Below are 22,773 nucleotides of genomic sequence, written 5' to 3'. Positions count from 1 at the left end.
ATTTTTTGCCCCTTTAGAAATATGACAGACACTAATTCTGTGGTTTCTTTTGCTTCCTGTAGGCTGGCCCCGATGCGATTGTATACACTGTCCAAAAGGCATTTTGTTCTGGTCTTTGTAGTATTCTTTATTTGTTTTGGTCTGACAGTCTTCATAGGAATAGCAGGTAAGGATGTTCTCTTTTTAAAAGATTACAGTTCTCATATACTTTGTCTAAACCTGTTGATATTTACAGATGTATTTAGATGCTAATGAGCTTACTGCTCCTGAGATGTCTGAGGAAGCCTTTGTCTTGACAGGAAGAGGGAAGTTTTTCTTCCATCTCACTTTTTCATAGAAGTACTACCTACAAAGACTTGGTATTTGCAACTGCTTCGCAAGGAAGAGTCAATAAAATGAAACAAGCAGCTTCATTGCAACATAATTTTTCAGCAGACTGCTACATTAATTTTTTTTTTTTTTATTTCTATATACAAAATGGTAGTGCTAATACTTGATTTCCTGTGAGGAAACTCATAGCTGTGTGTAAAGCCTTCTAAATGTTTGGGTGATAGATGCCACATAAATACAAAATATTTTAGTGTAAAAATATGAACTTCATTTGTCAAAGGCATATGAGCTTAGGTCTCTGGTTTCAGAGATCTTTGTGAGAGTCCTGACATGACCTGGGAGGCTAAGCACATAAAGCCTTAGTACTCATCCTGGAGATCAGAGATTTGTGGTAGTCTCATCAACAAAGATGCAGTGTCCCTAGGGAGTTGAAAAGCATGGGACCCGTCTTTATTTCATGCCAGAGGGCTTTTCCAGGGCTAAAACATACTTGAAAAATAAGTCGGCGTGCTCTCCTAGCAGTGTGAAATATACTGATACTCTGCTGTCAGAAGAGCTTTATCAATACAGAAGTCAAGTGACAGGGAGAAGGAAAGTGACTGGTACTCATTAAGTAACCCATCCCCTATGTAATTACTTTAGGTTGTTACCATCTTCCTCTGCTTTACTGCTGACTTCCACATCACTCAGCATGTCCAGTGTGTTCTCCTGTGTCCCTCTCTGACACTTTTTGACATGTTGGGTTGTCTCTACCCCTGCCCTGTCTTTCACCTCCTTTAGAGTGAGAAGGGCTCCCAGACCTCAGAGCCATCCAGTCCTGCCTGACTTGGAAAGAAGGGTGGGTTAATTGGAGGCAGCTGTTTGGGCTTTTTATGCCCATCTGTGCCTTGTAGGCAGTATGTTTTTCATAATAGCCTTCAATAATAAAAATTGTCTGTGAAATAAAACCTTCTTTTCTGCTGTTTGATTTATTATAGCAGTCAAAGGTCTAAACTGGCTTTGAGTTCATAAAGGTTAACCACTGATATTCCTATGACTTGCTGAAGGATGCTGAAGGGCATTATTTGGCCGCTAAAATACTGCATCAACAAAAGTGCATTTTATGATAAAGGGGGGAAAAAATTGAATTATTTAATTTCGTGTAATTGGGCTATTTGGCTTTAAAATTGAACTATATTTGTAGTTGTGTACTTATACTGCCAGGCTACAAGAAATGAAAGAAAGTTGTTTTATGTAAGACTAGGTAAAGCTCCTGGAAGAGAAAACTGAGTGTATTGTTTCTAATCAGCATCAGAACCTGAGAGGGAGCTGTGGTGGTACATTGTGTCTGCATGCAGAGTAATTTGGTGGTGTGGTTACCTTTGGCCCAGGGGACTTGGCTGCTGTAAGCAGCACTTGGTCATCTGTACCATGCTGTGGTCCCAGGCCATGCCTGTGATCCCCTTCAGGAACTGGCATGGCTGTGGGATTCTTGTCCTTGTAAGACTAGTTTGCTGGATAGTTTGGCTGAGTGTTCATTATTATAACTTAAATGTTTTTAAAAGAATGCTGTTTACCTTGGGAGGAGATCCACTGAGCAATTACTGTGATATTCCTCACTTTTGTTGACAGCTGCTTGCTTCCTGTGAATAGAAGGAGGGGCCCTAACAACAGAATGCTCTCTCGTTAAAGGGTGCAGTCTGAGAAAAGCTCACCAAACCCACTAAGTAAATGAAAGTGTGGGAGATACATCCATATTTTCTGTGCTACTTAAATGTACTATTGCCCACACTCAACATCTATACCTGCAGTTTGGGAAGCCTGGCAGAACTCTTGATTTTCATCTGAGAAATCAATACAGTTTGATCAGATATGGATGCTGCTCTTACAGTTCCTGTAACGCAAAACACACGGACTTGTTTGGATGTTTTTCCAAGTTGCACTCACTTTCTTTCTCTTTTCACAATGGGTCTGTTATCTTTGGGATGAGACAAGTTCAAAGAAAATCCAAGGTGCAGAACTCATTTTCAGTAGCTGTGCAGTTCATCAGTTCAGGGTAGTTCTTTGCCTTTATCTGTTATTATGTTAAGTGAGCAAGACTAAAAGAAAAACAATAACTATTTAAATTAGTCTCCATTTGTTAGTAATGCATCCACAGCATCATTTTTTTTCAAAAGCTTTTATATATCACTTGCTAGAGAACAAGCAGTTATAGCACTAGAGCTTCGTTATTTGTTTGATTGCTGTTCTTAAAAACTTTGACTGGGATTTCTCTGTCCCAATATTGGTTCATATCTTCCAATTAAAAAATAAAAACCCTTTAAAAAGGCTAATTCTATTTGTTTTGTCAAGACTTAATTACTGATATATGATGACTTGTGAACACCTACTGAAACTCAATTTTGCTTTTTAAAACAAAAAATGCCTTTCAAAAATCTGGTTTATATGTACTTGAGAGCTGAAAAGTTCAGTGATGCAGAACTGACTTTATAGTGGGTGGCTGTTAGTGATGTTGCAGTGCAATTCTTATATGAAATTCTGGCTGTGATGGCTGAAATTCTTAATTTTTCCTTTTAAGTATGGGTGGGATGGGTAGGGTAGGTGTAGGAGCCCAAGCAGTGCTGCATGTTTAGAGCTGTCATGACAGCTAACCTGTCTTGGACAGAGTGATCCCTTGCTGCCCATTTATAAACTTCTTCTCCATTCTTCCTTTGTAGTAACTTTGGAATGTTTGGTCTGCGTGAGAAACTGCTTTTCTTGCATAATTTTTATAGTACTGTGTTTGTGATTGAAAGAGCATATTTTGAGGGTTAAAAAAATCCATTAAACTGCCAGATCAAATGTATACAGGGAGAGACCATTTGGACAGAGGGATCTTCCTGGCCCAAATACAGATGTCTATGTCTTGCTCATATCCCTACCTGCTATACGTCTTCTCTGTGTGTGTTCACAACCTGCTGTGTAGACACAGATGTTTTCCTACTCTTCCCTGTCACTTTCCTGGTTTAGTCCTTTTGTGTTTCGTGTGCATAAAAACACAAACACATGTGCATTCCTCTTGTCCTCAGTACCCTGTGCTCTTGCATGTCTGAAGGGAAATTGTACCACTGTCTGGAACCACCTTATCAAGGGTTATGCAGAAGATGGGGCTTTTCTCAGAGGTGCAACACAAGCAGAAGAAATTCCTGTTAGATATTAGGAAATTTTTCATACTGTAATGGTGGTTAAATACTGGAACAAGTTTCCCAGACAGGTTGTGGGAATCTCTGTCCTTAAAGATGTTAGACTTAACTGGACATGGCCCTCAGCAGACTCATCTAATTAAACAAGGGGGTTCTGTAGCCAAGTGCTTTCATGACTGCATTCCCATAAAATCCTGGGAGATATATATACATATATAGGTAGGTAAAGATAGACATATAGATGAATAAAAAACTACTACTAAAATTGTAGTAGTTTAGAGTACACATTCAGGGCTTTTGACGTGGAGTTCTTGATTTATAATTTACTTTATTTAATGATGCGTAGCAATACCATGGCAGAGATGCTTAAAGGAACATGCAGGTCAAATTTGTAAATTATATTGAGATATCCAAGTGCTTTATCCTTTATATGAAACATCTGAAAAATGGAATACTATTTACCTGCTTTGCACAGGGTATTTTTTACAATCTTTTGAAAACCTATATTTGCATCATCACTTATATGTATACTTCAATATTATTTTCTTTCTTCCTTCTTATTTATTGTGTAGGTCCTAATGTAATTGAAACTTCTGTAGCAAGAACTGACTTAAATAACAGCCTAAAGGTAGGAGTTAATAAATGTTGTTGGATTATATGAATGGTTTTGTTTGATATTAGTAATGTTAAACATTTCTCTCCTTCCCCCAGTTATTTTAAATAGTTAAACTTTTACTGCAGAATGTCTTAGTGGTGCTTTCCAAGCTGAACATGCAGTATTGTACTACCACTGTGTTACTTCATGAATAGCCAGCAGCAATTTCTGGTCTCTTACTGTTGTGAGTAGGTCAGGTAGAGATTTCTAGGGTGTTTCTGCACAGCAGTTTCTGATAAAGAAGCACTTGAGTTTTTCCCTGGTGAATTAATGTTAGAGATTCTTGTAGGGGGTTCAGAAATAGAAGTTGAGAACATGCATTGAAAAACAATGCTCTCAGTGGCAGCTAATGCTATCCCTCTTGTGATTTCCCTTTCTATCCTCTCTAAAGAAATATTTCTTGTTAATTGTTCACTGTCCTGTGACCAAGACATGGGATCTGGCTTCCTAAGAGGAACATTCACATATTCTCAAGTGCTTTCATATTTCGGTTCTCGATTCTTGCATTTTTGTTTGTCTAGCTCTTCATTGTCAACCTAATATCCAAAGTATTTTTTGTGAAAGGGCTAAAAAGGTTTTGTTGTGGGTTTTTTCTTAAAGTGCATTTCCTTTAAATACACTGGGACACGTTTTTGGGGTTTTTTTTACCTACCAGTCACCTATATATGTTTGGATTGTAAAGAATACTGTGGGTGGGTTTTATTGTTTTTCAAGCACATCTTGATTTCAAATTAGAGAAGTCTTTCCTGCATGTAGGTTTTATCTGTTAATGATACCTTTCATTCTTTTGAACTGAATGTGGAATTTTTAGAAAACCTAGTGGAAAATAGGGCTTTTTTTGTAATTATAGTTTAACAAGTTTTAAACTGTTTAGCAGACAAAGGCCTACAAATATGACTTTTGATGTAAAGTGCTAAAAATTATTTCTTATATTCGCGCCTTGTCTCAGGATTTTGTTTTTCACATCTGAACTTTTTTGGTTTTGCTGGTGCTTTTATAAGGTTTAGGTAATTTTACCTTTCCTTACTTCAGTGCTTTGCAAAACGCATGTGCTGTTTAGGCTACTTCTGTGAGCTGCTGTCCACAGAGTAGCACATACAAATCTCTTCTCAAAAACATTGTCCCAAACATAATTATCACGCCTTTCATCGTTGTAACTACAGATATGTCATGTAACAGTGTAAAGGCTGGTGTTAACCTTGTGGGGTTTTTTACAGCTGAAGCCATTTAATTTAAGTTCGCCACCACTGTCAACTTACAACCAGCAGCTGTGGCTGACCTGTGTGGTTGAGTTGGATCAGCACGATGGTGAGAATCTGACCTAATTCTCAGGAAACTGCTATAGCAACCTGTCTATTGTACCTTTAGTTCCATCTGTCACACACATGATCCTGTTGCTTTCTGGCCGTGGGTTTTTCCTCTGATGAGCTTTTTTTCCACCTCTCCCCCCTCCCTTGGTAAAGACACTGATTGAATTGTAGGCAACAGGAGTAGGGGACAAGTTGTTTGTTATTTTGTGAAAACAATAGTATCTAGATAATCTGTGTATTTCCTTCTTCATTTTGGGGGGAATTAGATGTGTAGATTGTAATGATATTGATTAATCAATACAGCTTCCCTGTATATGTGAGAAATACTATATTAGTAATTGTTAATCTGTCAAGATTCAGTACAGGGCTTGTGACTTACTGCCTATGTATAAAAATACTGTACCCTACTCCAGTAATGTATACCTGGGTAAGTCTGAGTAGTATTTGGATAGCATATGTGTTTTAAATTATTTTGGAAGTCTATTTGAGATTTAATTTCTGCATGTAGCAATACATTAACGCTTTCTGTTTTAATTCCAGTATCCCTCAAGAAGAATGTGACTATGACGGTCAAAGTGCTGGGAGTGGTGAAGGATGGAAGCACACCATATGTTAACAATCAAGTTCACAATCGGACGAGGCTACTCAGTTGTGCACAAGTATGCACTTGCTTAAACAAAACTCTGATGTAGTGCATTTTCTTTAAATCCGTGTGCATGCTACTTTACATTGCAAATAAGAATGTACCTGTTAAACATGTCTCAGGAAAGACTGTACAGGATAGTTTTATTTATAATGGCAATGTCGGCAGTAATGCTGACAAGATACCTTCCTGTCCATCATTTTTCTGCTTAGTTCTGTGACTTGTGTCTCTTGCCTGTTAAAGACCCCTCTTGTTAGAGTTGCTCTTTGTCAGGAAAGCTGTGGGTCCTGTTCAGTCACCTAAACAGGTTTAGCAGTACTGAAGTAAGGGATATTGTAGCAGAAGATTTTATATAGGGTTCCAAAGGAGAGAAAAATTTTTCTCCAACACCTTGCAGAATCTGCTTGAAATCAGCTGGCAACTGTTCTGAAAAAGCCACATTTTTTTCCAGTGTGAAGAAATGTTTGGAGATTCTAATGTAATTTTCACTGAAAATTTTAAGCTTGAAGACATTCAAAACAGCTTCTCCAGATGCAAATCCTTTAGGAAGGACATAGCTGAAGTTTTTATGATAAGCATATATAATAAATCAAGTGTTTTCTTTTTATATAGATATATGGACATATCTATGAAATTTGCAGAAATTAATTAATACTGCTCCATTAGATTTAATTACACAGCCAAGAGAGAAGAGAGCAATATATTTGGCTTTTCTCTTTTCTCCTGTTAACTTTTTAAATGAGTTAGTATAAGGTAACCCTATCTCACCAGCTTGAGTTAGTGACACAGTTATTTGGTTCCATCCTGGTGCTGCAAGCAGTTGCTGTCACTGGCTTAAGTGAAAAGCTGGCACTGTTTATTGTTCAGTCACTGATACACCTGACTGACTTTATCAGTTTCTTCTGTTCTCTCTGGTACCTTTCAAGAAAATCTTGATTAGACTGACTGAGATTGGTGAGATATATTATAAATATAATCAATATTGGACCATTTAGGAGCAAATTATCCAACCTATACTAGCAGTGCATATTCTGGAATAATTTGAAGACTTCTATGTTCTGTTCTCTGTGTGTGTTCACAGAAATGCAGTGAAATCATTGTTGCTCACCTGGGCTACCTGAACTACACTCAGTACAACATATTTGTTGGCTTTGAAGATCTGAACAAGTTAACATACACCATCCAGAATATTACTTTCACAGTAAGTATAAAGGTTTAGTCTCTTAAAAGAAGTCTCTTTAATGCTGTATTAAAGTGTGCTTTAACTGTAACAAAAAAAGTATCAGATTTTTGAAGATAAATGAAAAAATGCATCATAATTATTTTGTCTGTCACTACTGATGTCAGAGCTATTATAGCATTTACTGTTGATAAGGGTCAAGACTAATTTTTTTTAACTCTAAAAGGAAAAAAAAAATCTCTTAGAACTACTGCTGCTGTATTCTGTAATAGATAAATTTAGTCTGAGTGCTGGGAGGTATTTTTTACAATAGGCAAGCTAGATTAGAACATCCAGTTTTCTGCATTTGCTTATAGAGATGCTGCCTGTCTGCAGAATGGTATTTTTTTTTCAGCCTCTCCAGGAGGTGTATTTGAATTAGCAAAATTTTCCAGACTTCATAAAAGTGTGAACTGGAAAGGTTTAACTAACTGAAAGGAAAATGAAGAGATGTTTTTTGAGGGGCACTGTGCTTATGAGGAAGAGAATTAGTTTTTTTTGGCTAACACAAGCAGGTTACTACAATAATTCACTGAAATGATCTCCAGTAGAATAACTATCTCAGTTAATAGTGCTAAAGATTGCTTATAAAGCACTTATATAATGTGTATTGATTGACTCCAGAAAGAAATTTAGAAACATTTGCATTGGGAGAAAAGGGAACTAAACCAAGTTTATAATACAGGTTACTCTGGTATATTTACCTGTATAAAGCATTCACTGTGTCAGAGCAGGTAGCAACCAAAAATCTTACTGTAAATTAAAAATATATTTAATATACCAAATTAACTTTCTAAATATTAATATTTTTAATATTTCAGTGCATAAAGCATATAATTAAAAATAAGCTCCAAGGAGCAAAAACCTCTAGGCTTGCAAGCCCTTTATTTAGTTCCAGATTTTAATCAGAACATAGTATTGGGGCATTTATAGTTGTACAGTTTTTTATCTTCCTTTGCAGGCTGCCTTTAAGGCAGACCTGTATGCAATCCCAAAACAACTTCAACCCAAACTTTCCTGCAGCATCTAAAATTGTCACATTTATTTCATTATTACAATTGTTTATGGTGATCTCAGTTGAAATCAATGGATTGCCTTTTGTATAATGGGTTTCTCTACATATAATTTTCATTCTACATTTACAGTTTAAAAAGACAAGAGAGAGGTTGACAGATTTAATACATTGAAAGGTAAAGCTTGTTCAGATGAGCAGAGCATGTGTTGTGCCAGGGAGCTTACATTTCAAAAATGGCTTCAGAAGCATGCCAGGTATGAGATAAATTGTCAACAGAGCAGAGTTTATGTAAATTGACATGTTATAATTAATATTTATGCCTTCTAATAATTAGAGTAGAAGAAGGAGGCTTTCCCCCTTAATCTATGTAAAGATTTCTGTTTCTGGTAAGCTACCTATCCCTCCTTTACATGATTTTCTCTTTTTTAACTTCTGAGACAAGTGAGTAAGCTTTAAGAAAAGAAAGTAGACTCCTGACAGGAAGTACCCCTGTACCTTTCTGACTTCTTCATAATCAATTTATGCATCTGATCCTGGTGGTACAGAACAACACACTGGATTTACTCATTTATTGGCATTCAAACTTTGATTGAAAGTGCAGTTGAGAGCAATGAAGGCTATCCTGTTTGTCCTGAGAGTGCTTTAACATATGACAGCAGTATGTTAGGAAGAGGCAGGATAAAAGAAGCAAGGCTATTAGGCTGCTTTTATCTTTTTTTCAGATAGTCCGGTGATTTCAAATTTGTCTTTAGTTTTCCATGGTAACACAGTGGAATTTGGTTATACCTTTAAATTTTGAAAAGCCACAGAACTTTTCAGTATCTGCAGTAAAGTGCTAATTATTGATGTCATATGTAGATTGTCAAAATATTACTCATTGGGCTCTCCTGTTTTCTTGTAGTGGAAGACCTATAATCCAACCTTTTCACAAGTGGAGATATGGTTCCGATTTGTCTTTGTAGTTCTCACTTTTATGGTCACGGTAAGATTTTTTTGCAGCTTTTCTGGAGTTTATTATGTAGGCAGCTGATAACACTGCTCTGTAATGCTGTGTTTAGGAATTTAACCCCAGGCACCAAAGTTGACATGTCACTGAATGCGTGTAGAAATGTTTCTGAAATACTTACGTAGTTGCTGCTTTTATGTTTTAACAAGTCTTATTGAAGGGACATTAAGAAAATAGGATCAATGGGAAAACTTGTTTTTCTAAACTCTGGGTTTGGATTGATTAAACAGAAAAAAATTGCTTAGACAAAGGAAATTGTGAAGAGATGCTAAAGAAAAGTATTATTTTGCAATGTAGGTAGGCTCGGGAATAGGATGGCCAAAGTGTGGGCTGTTTGACCTTGATCTAACATTAAAGATATCACTGCCTTGCATATGAGCATGGGCCAGATGACCTCCAGAGGTCCCTTAAAACCTAAATTATGCTATGATTTAAGTGATGTCTCCTCCCTCACCTGTATTGGCTCCTGGAAAAGAAGTGTATGGAAAAAAAGCCAACATAAAATCTAAAATCCTGAATTTTCAGAGTAAGGACACCAAAGTACTACATGCTTCCATAGCATTTTTCTTGCTGATGATGTTGCTCAGGTAATTGTGAATATAAAATGCAATCTGTTTTTTAAAGAAGTGAGTTCAAGTGGAAGTAATTGATAGTGTGTGACCAGTAACGAGACAACATTGTTTTTTTCACACGTTGTTGATTTTCAGGTACTGGCTGGTTTACTTCCCAGTTTGCTTGAGAAATTAAGTAATTTGCATTGGGGTTAGCAAGCAAACTTGAAATAGAAACTAGGAGATCTGGTGCCCATTTTACAGTGTCCTCAGTGGCAAAGGTCTCGTGAAGTAGCCTTGGCAGTGTGCTGTGCTCTCTCTGGTTAAACCAGAAGGCTGGTTAAACACTGAAGGCTGTATTCCTTCCTTACAAATTGTTGTTGTTGTTTTATAGTGCCTGTTTGCACATTCCCTGCGGAAATTCTCCATGAGAGACTGGGGTATTGAACAGAAATGGATGTCCATCCTACTTCCTCTCTTGCTGCTTTACAATGGTACTTGTATCCTTGAATTTTTGGAAAGGCACCTTTTAAAAATAGAAGTAGGAAAAGAAAAGACAAAAAGAGAAGTCAAATGGACTTCTGCTTATAAGTTCTCCTTGAACGTATAAGCAGATGTTTATAAAGCTTCAGAAAACTAAATTTTTAAAAAAACCAGCCCTTTCCAAGTGTAGCAAATTCAAGGGCATAATGAGTGGGTGGATTTTGTTCTTCTCAGTCACATGGATGTCAACTATTTATTTAAAGCTCTGATTGGAATAGATGCCTGCCATACCTAACCTTTCTATTTCTGTTTGTCTGCTGTCTTCATTTTTAAGATAGTCACACTTTAGTTAAAAATTGAGGCTACTTTTAGTCCAGTGAAACCCAGCAAATTCTAGCACTTTCTAGCAGTACCAAAACAATATTTGCATCTTAGTCATTATAAGATAATTTTTTAGGTTGTCACCATTAACAGTGGTTTAGTAGAAAGTCCAATAAAACCTGAAATCCTCTAGAAATGTTGGCAACCATTCAAGATTATTCCTACAGCAGAGTGGATTGCTGCTGGAGGCACCGGTTACTTTGTTAATTTATTTAAAATAAAGGAAGGTCCAGTTTCATTTGCTGGGGTAATTTGGAAAAATCTAGGCTTTTTTTTTTTTGTTCTGCTGAAGGTAGATTCTGCTTTCCTTTTCATACTGAAAGGTTTTTTTTCTCTGTTTAACTTTTTTTTTTCCTTGTTTTGTTACAGATCCATTTTTTCCCCTTTCTTTTCTGGTGAACAGCTGGTTTCCTGGAATGCTGGATGATCTATTCCAGTCACTGTTTCTGTGTGCATTGTTGTTGTTCTGGCTTTGTGTTTACCATGGTATAAGAGTACAGGTAAGAGATGCAACAGTATCTTCTACTTACTGAGGAGACAGGACTTGTTTTGTTCAGTTCTCTCAAAAGGTGGCAAAAATGAAATCAAATTCTTACAAAACAAACATTTATTTTATTCATAAAGTACAATGTGACATATGAAGCTTTGGAGTTAGAATGATTTATGGTGAAGTAGATTATTTTGAGTCAACCAAGCCTAAATGCAATAGGTGGGACAGTCATCAGAATTATGATGCCATTATGCTTCATTCTTGCTTGAAGGGTTTTGATGTGGTAGTTGATTGGTTTTTTAAACTACTTTAAAATACTGCATAAGAGAAATAGGAATTCTGGAGCCTATGCCTGTATTCACATCATCAGTGAAATATGTGGGCCCTTATAAATAGGATGCTCCAACTCCACTTCATCTTATTAACCCAAATGATGATACAATATAATGTCACTTGTGCAGGATAAAAATACAAAAGCTGCGTCTCTTAATCCGGTTCAGTTGAGTGAAAAAAAGATAACTGTCATTATGTCAAGAACGAATAAAATCTCAAATGTGGGTTCACTCTTTCACCACACTATTGTTTTCTTAACAGGGGGAAAGGAAGTGCTTGACTTTCTATCTGCCCAAATTCTTTATTGTTGGACTCTTGTGGCTGGCCTCTGTTACACTGGGAATATGGCAAACGTAAGTAATTTAAAATGTATTTACAAGTATGAGCTGAGAGAGTTCAAGAATGAGAATACTGTGTGTACCTGGTGGTATCTATTTCTTAATGCTCGGATTGTGATACAGGAATGGAGTTCAAATTCTTAATCTTTCTGTTCTGCAAATTGTGACTGATTTGAAACCAGTTCTCCATGGACAACCTAGTAGTAAATAATTTCATAAATCTGAGTGTGATCTAGAAATAATTCTACTTTGTCAGTATGTTATGGCTCCCTACAAGAATCACTCTAGTGCTGTGGCTCAATTAGCATTTAGTAGCTGAAGCAACAGTTTTTCTGTGGCTAATTATGGCATAGTTTGACCAGACTTTCTTGACTATTAAACCTGCACAACTGGTACTGACATGGTGTAGTCAAGCTGTGTTGTTTTTACTTAGAACTCTATTATTTTGCTTGGTTTAGTGGTTCTCCTTTTTTTCCAATTGGTTGTGTTAACATAAAGGTGTCACTCTTCTCCACCCAAAAAACTTCATCCATTTTAGTACATTTGTAGTTTTATACTGTTTTAGTCTCAAGTCTTTGTCCCTTATTTTATCTCTCAGAAGGAAGATACCTTCTAACCTTCTCCTTGCTGTTGTACATTTTTGAAAGCAGTGCAGTTGCAGGAAATGCTCATACTATTAGTAAAATTGCTATGAGGGAAGGCCTCATGCCACAGTTTTCTAAGGATAAAACGCAGACACTGAATCGTGAAGACTTGTAGGAATCCTGAAGGCTTGTAGGAATTTACATGATACACATTTTCTAAAAAACAAGAGGGGAGATTAGACATGATCCCAATTTAATTCCTCCATATTTCTTCAAATTTAATTTGCTATATATGGTAAATTGTCATGACTCCATTGGAATTAATGGCATTGCACCAAATTACACAGCCAAACCCTTTTGTTGTAAGCTGTACATACTAATCTTAAACCTTTTCTTTGTGAGTGGGTTTCTTGGTCAGCATGTCTTTATAACCTTGTCGGGAATTGTGCATTTTTAATACCACTTTTTAATTTTGAATCTTTTCTAGCGTGAATGAAGTACATGACCCTACATATCAATACAGGGTTGACACAGGTAATTTCCAGGTAAGTCAAAAATTACTTCTCGCTGTCCAGTTGTCAGGTACAGTTAGGCAATATAAGGAGATACAGGCCTGTTCTTTTATAAAAATGTGTAATACAGTTTAGAAAACAGAAAATGCTAGCCAGACATTCTGACTAGAGTACTTTTGTTTTTGCTTTAGATCATGAATAGACCATATTGATATCAGTCCCATTGAGAAAAGTAAATTGTCTTGCATATCTGGAGACTAAACAGCACAAGTTTATTGGGGTTGAAAGAAAAAATTTTTAGTCTGTTGTTCAGTTTTGTACATCTTAACTCCCACCAAGGTTCCCTACCCTAGTACATTTCAGACTTTCTTGTTGTAAAGGAAGATTTGATATACATAGGTCCTTGTATTGTTCTTGGAAGCTGTGTTTTTAGAGAATTACTGAGATTCAGTCAACTCTGAACTCGGTTAACAAAATCCTTGTTTCTATTAAGCATCCTTTCTTTACATTCCCCAAAAACCTCCCTGAATGTATCACCATCCTTGTTTTGTGAGCCTACTTCCCCTGCATAAATGGACCATTCTGTGTTGTACTTTTGGGAACTAATTCTTTCTATTGACAGAAGAAGGAATAAATGAAATCTATTAAATAATAAAACCTAACACTCTCCTTATAGGGAATGAAAATCTTCTTCCTTGTGGTGGCAACCACATACATTCTCTACCTTTTGTTCCTGATAGTGAGGGCATGCTCAGAACTTCGAAACATGCCTTATGTTGGTAAGGAATACTTCTTTTGATTCTTCCCAAACAGGCTTGCTTCTCCTAGATGTAGCTGTAAATTCACTGATAACAACTTTTCTTAATCTTTTTCAGATCTCAGGTTAAAATTCTTGACTGCATTAACCTTTGTAGTGCTTGTCATTAGGTAAGGCTTTTCAAAGTACATTTGTCACTACTCCAACTTTTCTAACCTTTTTTTCAGGGCTTTGAGTACATTTTGTTGTAGTAAGTTAGTCAATGAAACTGAAGAATGCCTTTTAATATTATTGTGATGGCAAGCATTTCTTCATTTTTTAACCCTTCTTGAGACTTTTTGAGCTAACTTTATATTGTTTCAATTACCTGGCAGTTCACAAGATTTAGAAGTCCACTTGGCAGAGCTCTTCTGGAGCTTTGTAGGCTTCACTTAGTCAAAGCAGAAGTTTACTGTTAATTTCTTATATTACTATTAATATCTGTTTCCCTACACCAAGCTGTTATTTCAAATAGCTGTTGACTATTGGATTGTCTGTAGTGGATGAAATCTGAGGATTTCTGCTTTTCTCAGCTGAGTGCTAACTTTTAATCACAAAAGAATCATTCTTAATTTAAAACTAGCTAAGCAAATGTATCTTAAAATAAATGGTCTGCATGTTAACATAATTACCCTCTCATATACTCTTCTATCAACCTACTATTGCAATTTTGCAGCCTAAGGACACAGTACACCTAAATGCTTTATTTTTTTCCCCACAGCATTGTTATACTCTACCTACGCTTTGGAGCACAAGTTCTACAGGACAACTTTGTTGCTGAGCTGTCAACTCATTATCAGAACTATATCCTTGTGTTGTGACAGGGCTGAAGTAGGAATGTTAATCTCTTTTCATGCAGAAGGTGCTTTAAAATGAGGTACCTAAGACTGAGACCTTTGACTTCTTGGTGGACTCTTGTAGTTGAGTCTGTTTTGTTTGGGATTTCCTGTTAGCATTTTGCCATGGCTCTTTGTAAAAGTTGTCTCAGTCTAGTGTGTCCACATCACAGGCATCACAACTGCTTGTGATACTCTCCAAGAGGAATGAATACCTTATGCATACCTTATGCATATCTAACTAATTTTAATGAGATGTTATGGCAAAATTGGCTGTATTTGCTGCTTCAGTTGTTTGCTCTATACTTACCAGTTGTCATGGGGCGTATTAAAATATGAGAAATTAATAGTTTTAATGTCAGTGAAAATGCATTTATGTATTCGTCCAAGTCTACATGTGATACAGGTCACAACAGAGAATTCAAGTGGCTTGGGAGAGTCTATTTCTGATGTCTGTTGCCAGCAGGACTGTGACCTGTACTCCTTGCTCTGTGTGACTGCAGCTGCTCGGGTTGCTGATTAGCTTAGATATGAGTTGGGAGGTAGGAGAAAACAGTATGTAAAACCTTTAGTATTCACCTAAAAAAATGGCAAGAAACTATCTTCAGAGTTCTCTCCACATGTAGGCCTTTCTCCTTCCTTCTTCAGCACTGTGCCAAGGAAGAAGTTTTTAAAAAATAGAACATCTGACTTTCTCTGCTTTCTTTCAGCATTCAAGGCAGAACTATTTGATTGACCATACACTCCACTGCTCAAGAGCAGACTGTGCCTCAGCAAATGTTACTTGTCTTAAAGCTCTGTTTCCAGTGGGAGCTTTACCTTGAAATAGGTTGAGTACATTAGTTGTCATTGAATTTAAAACATGCAGTTTTGTTTAGCCACTCATGCTCACAAACTTGAGTAAGGTAAACATTCTTTCCATTGAAACAGCCTGTGTATGGGTTGGGTCTTGTTTCCTAAGTTAATATGTGTGGAACTATATTGAGCAATATCCTTAACACTTAGTACCAGCAGAATTCTTATCATTCTATGGGTTATTGAACTTTTATCTCTACACATTAGCCTTTGTGTATTCCCCCTCGAAGAATGCGCTGTATGGTGAGTGTGAGCCGTTGTCTGGCAACGTGCATGACAGGAGCTGCCATATTAGCAGTGCTGTGCAATGTCTTTGTGTTCTGGTTGTCTCATTACTGTTCTGGTTTGCTTTGAGTTAACATAAGCAGAAGCTGCACTCACTGCTCCTGAGCAAATTAGTGTTGGAAATATGAAGGAACACATAAAATGTTATTAGCTGATTAGCTGGGCTTGAATTCTTGTGTGCTTAGACCACATTTACAGTCAGTATGATGTTTGCATGTAATGCACCAACCTTTGAAGTGACTCACAGACAGCTCTTAAGAAACAACATCACTTCATTTGTACTTGGTTCTGACAAAAGTTAATACATCAGCATGCTGGCAAACTGGACTCTGAAATTCAAGTGCTGTTGGAAAAATAGGAGTGAAACTGATCTCTAATATGGGAGAAATTTTGGAGAACTTGCTATGGGGAGGGCTGCACAGGGCCCATGTAAGGAGGGACAAAGGATTGAGTCAGTGGCAATTCTGGTTTTGCATTGTGATATAAAGGATACAGTCTGACTTACATGATGATTATAAAGCATTTCCCTCACTAAAAGATAAAGATCATGAAAATAAATATTTTTACTGAGTAAATTCTCTGCTTTAAGCATTCTGTTCAAGGTACAGAACCATAGAAGAGCCCAGGTTGGAAGAGACCTGGAAAGATGATGTGGCCCAACCTTTCATGGGAGAGGAGGCCTAATTGAGATTATCTAGCAACCTGTCCAGTCATATTGTGTATGCTGAGAGCATGCAGGAGGAAGGCACTAAATAGTGGAGCTCATTCTTTCTCTAATTTAGAGTTGAGATGGACAAAACTGTTCCAGAAAAATGCTGTTTTTCCATCCAGAATGAAAAAAGAACTGGCTGGATGCAGATAAAGTTGGAAGGCTTCTGCTGGGTTGTGGAAGTATTTGTTTGTAGACAGCAGAAGGTAAAATGCTGCCAGGAAAAAGTTGCTATGGCAAATTGCTAGATTGAATTTTACTTGCATATAACTATGAACTTGCAGCTAAGCAGCACAGATTATGCAAGAAATTAAGCCCTTAAAACAAGCTAGAGAGACTTGTCATAAATAGCAATTGGAAAGTATGTATTTCTTTTCATCTCACCATAAAGGTACAAGTTGTTCCTTCATCTCTTTCAAGGACAGAGAATAACTGGATAATCACAGTCAAGGGATTCCAACTTCGGTCTACTGTATTTTTAGCTTAGAAATAATCAAGAAGTCTGTGCTTTTTAAATACATATGAAATTTTGATTAAGAATAATCAATTTATGTGCAGGTTGAAATACAACACAGGAAATTACACAGAGGAAATGAACTCAGACAACATGGAGAATATTTGTCTAAAAATGAGATAATTATGTTGTCTCCTTAACTCTTAAGAACATTATAATTATGTGGCTGAAGGGTAGTGAATTTAAAGGAGAGAATTCCTGTTTAGCTATAGTTTTGTTGAACTGTGGCTGTGACTGCCTTGGAAGTTGTTGTGTCTGTTGCTACAATGTTGAGTTATCACTACAGTCACATCTATTTAACACACTAAATTAACCCTTATTTGTGTTTTTTAGAATCACAGTTGAAAGACAATCCTGCTTTTTCTATGCTGAATGATTCAGATGACGATGTGATTTATGGGTAAGATTAAAAAATACCTATGAAGAATTACTTCTGGTGTGTTATTTTTGTAATATTCTTTTACATATTAAGTGAAGGGTTTGTTAGTGAAAGTTTTGTGCCTAAAGAATAGAAGTATAGCCTTTTCTGAAACAGAAATACAATGAGAATGCATGTTTTTTTTCTTTTTTTTTTTGGTTTCTAAAAGGGATTGCCATGGCACTGAAACAAACAGGTAAAGTATTATGATCCTGGTAGCTCATGGAGTGAAGGCAGTAAGAGCTGTGAAGGGGAAGGGCTTCCTTTTTACATTGGGAAGGACTGCAGGAGTCAGATGGAATTAGAAAGAACCATCTCATATGTAAATGCTTCAGGCAAGGAGAGTGGCCCATTTTAAGTCTCCAGCACTTACTGAACGAAGAATAATCAAGTCTAGCAAAACTTCCTTGACTTGGATGAATTTATGTAATATGAGAATTGCAGTAGCACTTGAGACCCCATCCCAATCACATGTCTCTGTGCTGGACACTGAAATACACCTCTGATATTTTCACCTCTTATCAAAGATGCTGAAGTGGCTGGAACAGTGAGGATGGGACCATCACTGCAGTAACCTGAACAAGTTCATGCTGGGATAGCTTGCCTTTGGTTAGTTAGATGAGTAGTGGTAGTGCCAGCTTGCTTCTTGCTATTCTGTGTGAAAAATGGCTTTCACTGGAATAACTTTTATTATGCATCATCCTCTGGAGGAAAATCATGTGCTGTTCATAGCTCCCACAAGGAAGAAAAACAGATACCCGCTTCTTACCCAAGTAACAATTTGATGCCTCAATGTAGTTTAGAACTTTTCTCTTTATTTTCAACCTCCTATCTGAACACCATGTTGAGAAGTTACAACACGTGTCTGTTTCACAGGAGCGACTATGAAGAGATGCCTCTTCAGAATGGCCAAGCTATTAGAGCCAAGTATAAAGAAGAGTCGGACAGTGATTGATTGACTGGTTTCAGTGCAGACAGACTTGTGTATCTGGAGTTCAGCCAGTTCTGAAGTTTTCCTAGTTGGACAACTTCTTTCGGTTCCTACAGTCTGCTGTCATCTGAACACCAACTCCCAGGAAGGACATCCTGCTTCTGTTTCTGTTTACAAGGATAAAACTGAGAACACAAATGATGGAAATGGTTGTGGTGAAAACTGAAGAAACCAAAATTTTTACATGTCTTATAAAATACCTAATAGCAAGATGTCTGTGGACTAAAATCTTCACCTATTTCTGTTTTAAAGTCTCACAGATTGTATGCTGAGTTTCAAATTGCTTCCTTGCTGCTCGGCTTTGGTTTATTTGTTTTTGGGTTTTTTTGTTGTTGTGTTTTTTGTTTGTTTGTTTGTCTGTTTTTGGTTTTTTCTCTTTAGGATGATGTACAGCCTACTGCCATTCATCTGTTGCATTTTGCATTAGCTGTTTTGTATACTGTCCACCGTGGTATGAAGTGCCTCATTTCCCTTTCAATTTTCTACCTTAGCCTTTTGAGCTGGAGGCAGTGAATTAAGTGGTTTTTTTTTAATCAGTGCAAGAAGACACAAGCTTTCTATTCTTCCTTCAGATAAGTGATATAGACTTATGGCTATTTTTAAAATGCATTTCAGTAAGTTTACCAGATTTATAAGTGCAAGATATGGGCAAATAGGCCAGTTGTAATGAGCCAAAATAATCTCAGTGGTGCAAAATTATTTGTATAATTATGTGTTTCATGACATGCTTTACTGCCACAGCAGAAGTGTCTGTGTTGGTTTTTTTAAACAGCTCTTTCAAATTGAATTATTTCAGCCACAGCAAATCTCAGAAAGAAGCCAGTACTGCCTTTTTACTGGTCTTCCTGTATGCTGGAGGAGATTGTTACTTGTAGAGAATAGAGTATGAAAGTTTTCTAAGGAATTACAGTTCCAAATTTCCTAACATTTCATTTTTAGAGCTTTTTTTCCTACATCAAGTTTCCCTTAAGTTGTATTGATAGATAGTTACTCTACATGCTAGGAACAGTTGCTCATGTATTGAGCGTGCCTGAGAGTCAGCTTGTGAGCATGTTCTGTGCACAGTTCAGCTTCTTTGTCATACCAGTCGCCACCTGTATGATGGGAACTTTTACTAGCACATGTTGTGATTATCTGTATTCCAGTCTGTGCTGGAACAAAGTTATATGGGAATTAAGTATTCCTTGTACAATGCTGCTGCTTCTCTATTTAGAAGTTAGTTTTCTCCTATGCCTCTGTTCAGTTCTTTATTTAAGATGTTTGTTTGTAACTACTTTTGTTTTCAGATACTTGACCTGTCTAAAAGTATCTCCTTTTTTCATGTACTTACAACAGAGATTTACTCTTGTAAAATTTCTCTGCCCTGCTGCTTTAGAAGGTTCCCAAAAGCACTGTTAATCTACTACATAATGGTGCTGGGTTGCACTAGGGAATTGTGTTCATCGTTTAGGTAGTTTAAGCAGAATAGTGCAATGAAGTCCTGCTAGACTTGCTGAGTCATAGCAGGGAAAAAGGAGATTTGTTCTGCTTTAATACAACAGCTGTTCTAGACTGTGCCCATTGCAGTGACCTTCTGGTGGCTGTTCAAGATCATGAAGGGGAGGCTGCACATGGCAGCAACTCGCTTAGAGAGGACCAAAGGAACTCCAGCTTCATGTGGTTGCGCCCTTGCTGTCATAGAATAGTTCAGATTAAATCAGTGCTCTGCTAAAGATGTGTCATGAGACATTGTGTGTGTGTGAGAGAGAGAGAGAGGGAAAACTTTATAAAATTATATGGAGCTGTGAAATTTTTGGAGAGTACCTGAAATTAAAACCTTTTTGTGCCAGGGATCATTTTTTTGTTAGAAGCCAAAGCACTGTTGTATGGCTAAAGCAAGGAAATTGCTGGGGAGGAAGAGCAGGTTTTTCCCTTTAACTTCTTAGTCGGTATTACTTTAGAAGAACATATAGGAAAACACTAAAGAAGTAATTCAAGTTAGTGCTGGTTTTCTTTCCAGAAAGTAAAATGTACCTTTAGCACTTCTTCTTAGACTATTTTGAAAGGGTATGGGAGATGCTCTGTATCCTAAAATTGCAGAGTCCATTCTCATTTTTACTATTTCTGAGATAACTCTCCCTATTTGAATGTGCAGAATCAGACTTGGCAACCAATTTGGCATTGTTTACGTAAGCCAAATCCTTTCAGGTTCTGTTGGAGTAACAGTGGGTACAGGAAGTAGGTTTTCAAAACCTGATATTTACATGATTCTTACATACTCAAATATTTTTCCTCTGATATTGTTTAAGTTTCTCCTAAATTGTTATGAAAGATAAAATTTGACCAGTGTGCAAAGTACACCAGTGTTTCTTATCACAGTCTGAACTGGTTGTTACAGTTAACTCTCAAATAGTGTCATGGCTTGAGATTTCATGAACTAAAAGCATATTTTAATCTAACTTGGAGATTATTTTTTCTAAGCTGTTTTCAACCCGTTTCTCTTGCTGTTTTGTTTGAATAAACTTCACTACATCACTACATTCAAAGTTGAAATAGAAAAGCAAAGAATGGGAAATGTGTACTTGAAGTATCTCACTATGAAAATAGTGAGAAAATAATTTCTGTGGTCATTTTTAGAGATTATATTTAAGCAATGTTTGCCATGCAAAATAGCTTTCTATTTTGGAAGTGCTACAGTGTTATGGTAGCTATGGTTGAATCACTGTTGCATCAAATTCAATACACAGTAAGATGCCAAAAGCAGTGAAGCAGATGAGGAACTAGTTTTGCTAGCAAGACTCCTCTTATTTCCATGATTGCAGAGCAGAGACAGTATTTGAAGAATATTCCAATATGGGTTGTAAACAGCTTGAGAGTAGGTGGCATAAATTCACCTCTGAGTAAAGTATTGAAATCTAAGGGTCAAACAGAAGAAATCTTTTTAAGAAGCTAGCCTGGCTTTCCTTTTATTACTGCTAAAGTAGTTCCTTGCATCACTACTGCAGCTGTACAAAACAAGAAATGTACACAGGAAGGCCCCACAGCACACAGTGATCCTGGCTCTAAAGGAGACACCATCCATTAATAACTGCAAGACTTCCACATACACAGTGATTACAAGGGACTTCTAAGAAATCAATAATTGAGTGCAAGCCAGTCATACCAACTACTCTCTGTATATTTGCTTTACAAATACAGTTGGTGTTGAAATTGGTGGAAACTTTCCTAGGACTGGCAAAGAGGCAGCCTAAGGCTTAACACCAGTGAGAAACAGCTTGTGCACTGGATCTGTGGTACCAATATTGGGGAGAACAGTTCTAGTTAGGAAAGACTTCGATCTGTAGTCTTTATCTGAGCCAAACATTTCATCCATACCTAATTTCCCCACCCATTTCCTTTTGCTTATGCCAGTAATAACTTTTGCATTACTGTAAAACTTTTTTTAGGAGTTTGTAAATATGTAAAATGAAAATATGGAAAAATTGTATACCAAAATGGTATAGAAATGTGTAAGATAAATGCTCTGTTTAATGAGAAGCTGTAATTTAATGCTGCTTTGAGAAGGTGTGCATGAGGACGTGTTAAATATTCTGTGTATCTGTAAGTTGTGCTAATAACAGCAGATTATCCATTTATGTTGTAAAACTTCATGCTAATGTGGAATATGAAGGAAAACTGAGTATTTTACTTCAAGGAAGTTTCTTGGAAGACTTTATTTGCATAATCATTGTTAAATATGTTCATAATAAAGTTTTATATCTTTATATTGTATCCTAGGTTTATTTTCCTTCTACTGAATTTTAGTTTCCTTCTCATAAACTGTTTTCATGACTTACACATATTTTCAGTTTACATACATTTTAATGCATATTTAAGCTTGGTTAATTGCCTAAGGATGGGATCCAAGAAGCTGTGTCATCGCAGATGTTTTGTATTGGTTTTTTTTCTGGGGGGGGGGGTTATTACCTTGCCCAGACTTGAAGGTGGAAGGACCGGTTGCTAAGATTTTTAAATACGCCACCAAGTTTACATAAGGGATCTAGCATTTTCAAATGGCTTCACAGTAGCTTTGCAAAGTCTGCTCTGGCCATGTTGGCAGTGAGAATTCTCCTGGTGAATGTTAATACCAGTAATAAAAAACAGGTTTAGAGAGAGTGAAGATGCTGATGTCATTCATCACAATCAACTTCTTACAACTCTATCTTCCAAAAGTCTGCTCATAGCTGGTAGACTGCAAAAGCGATCAGCACATCACGTGCTGTTTGGGCTGATGCCATTTCTTATATCAACTCGATGGGAGGCTGAAATCTGTGCTGAACAAAATGGCCACAAACTTTCCTGTACATGCGGATATGCAGTTTACTCCTGGCTGTAGTATC

The 22,773-nt window shown here is 36.9% G+C and overlaps 1 protein-coding gene across 4 annotated transcripts in view; it reads left to right on the top strand.

The window, feature by feature from the left end:
* TMEM181 (transmembrane protein 181) overlaps positions 1 to 22,158 on the top strand; it is a 33,841-nt gene extending 11,683 nt beyond the window's left edge. For 2 of the 4 annotated variants that reach the window (XM_059841893.1, XM_059841895.1), the window contains exons 2-18: positions 63 to 166; positions 4,064 to 4,119; positions 5,364 to 5,454; positions 5,997 to 6,115; positions 7,181 to 7,300; positions 9,235 to 9,315; positions 10,285 to 10,384; positions 11,124 to 11,254; positions 11,839 to 11,930; positions 12,987 to 13,044; positions 13,688 to 13,790; positions 13,887 to 13,938; positions 14,529 to 14,611; positions 15,652 to 15,741; positions 17,340 to 17,406; positions 17,594 to 17,620; positions 18,301 to 22,158. In XM_059841893.1, the coding sequence (XP_059697876.1) occupies positions 63 to 166; positions 4,064 to 4,119; positions 5,364 to 5,454; positions 5,997 to 6,115; positions 7,181 to 7,300; positions 9,235 to 9,315; positions 10,285 to 10,384; positions 11,124 to 11,254; positions 11,839 to 11,930; positions 12,987 to 13,044; positions 13,688 to 13,790; positions 13,887 to 13,938; positions 14,529 to 14,611; positions 15,652 to 15,741; positions 17,340 to 17,406; positions 17,594 to 17,620; positions 18,301 to 18,379 (1,453 nt within the window). In that variant the 3' untranslated portion in view covers positions 18,380 to 22,158. The remainder of the gene's footprint in view (positions 1 to 62; positions 167 to 4,063; positions 4,120 to 5,363; positions 5,455 to 5,996; positions 6,116 to 7,180; positions 7,301 to 9,234; positions 9,316 to 10,284; positions 10,385 to 11,123; positions 11,255 to 11,838; positions 11,931 to 12,986; positions 13,045 to 13,687; positions 13,791 to 13,886; positions 13,939 to 14,528; positions 14,612 to 15,651; positions 15,742 to 17,339; positions 17,407 to 17,593; positions 17,621 to 18,300) is intronic. The other 2 variants (XM_059841894.1, XM_059841896.1) reach the window with 1 other exon arrangement.
* Positions 22,159 to 22,773: the final 615 nt, after the last annotated feature.

This window comes from Haemorhous mexicanus, chromosome 3 (assembly GCF_027477595.1).
Source record: "Haemorhous mexicanus isolate bHaeMex1 chromosome 3, bHaeMex1.pri, whole genome shotgun sequence".
Lineage (NCBI taxonomy): Eukaryota > Metazoa > Chordata > Aves > Passeriformes > Fringillidae > Haemorhous > Haemorhous mexicanus.
Note: the sequence above shows the minus strand (reverse complement) of the source record. Positions and strands in the feature narration are given on the sequence as shown.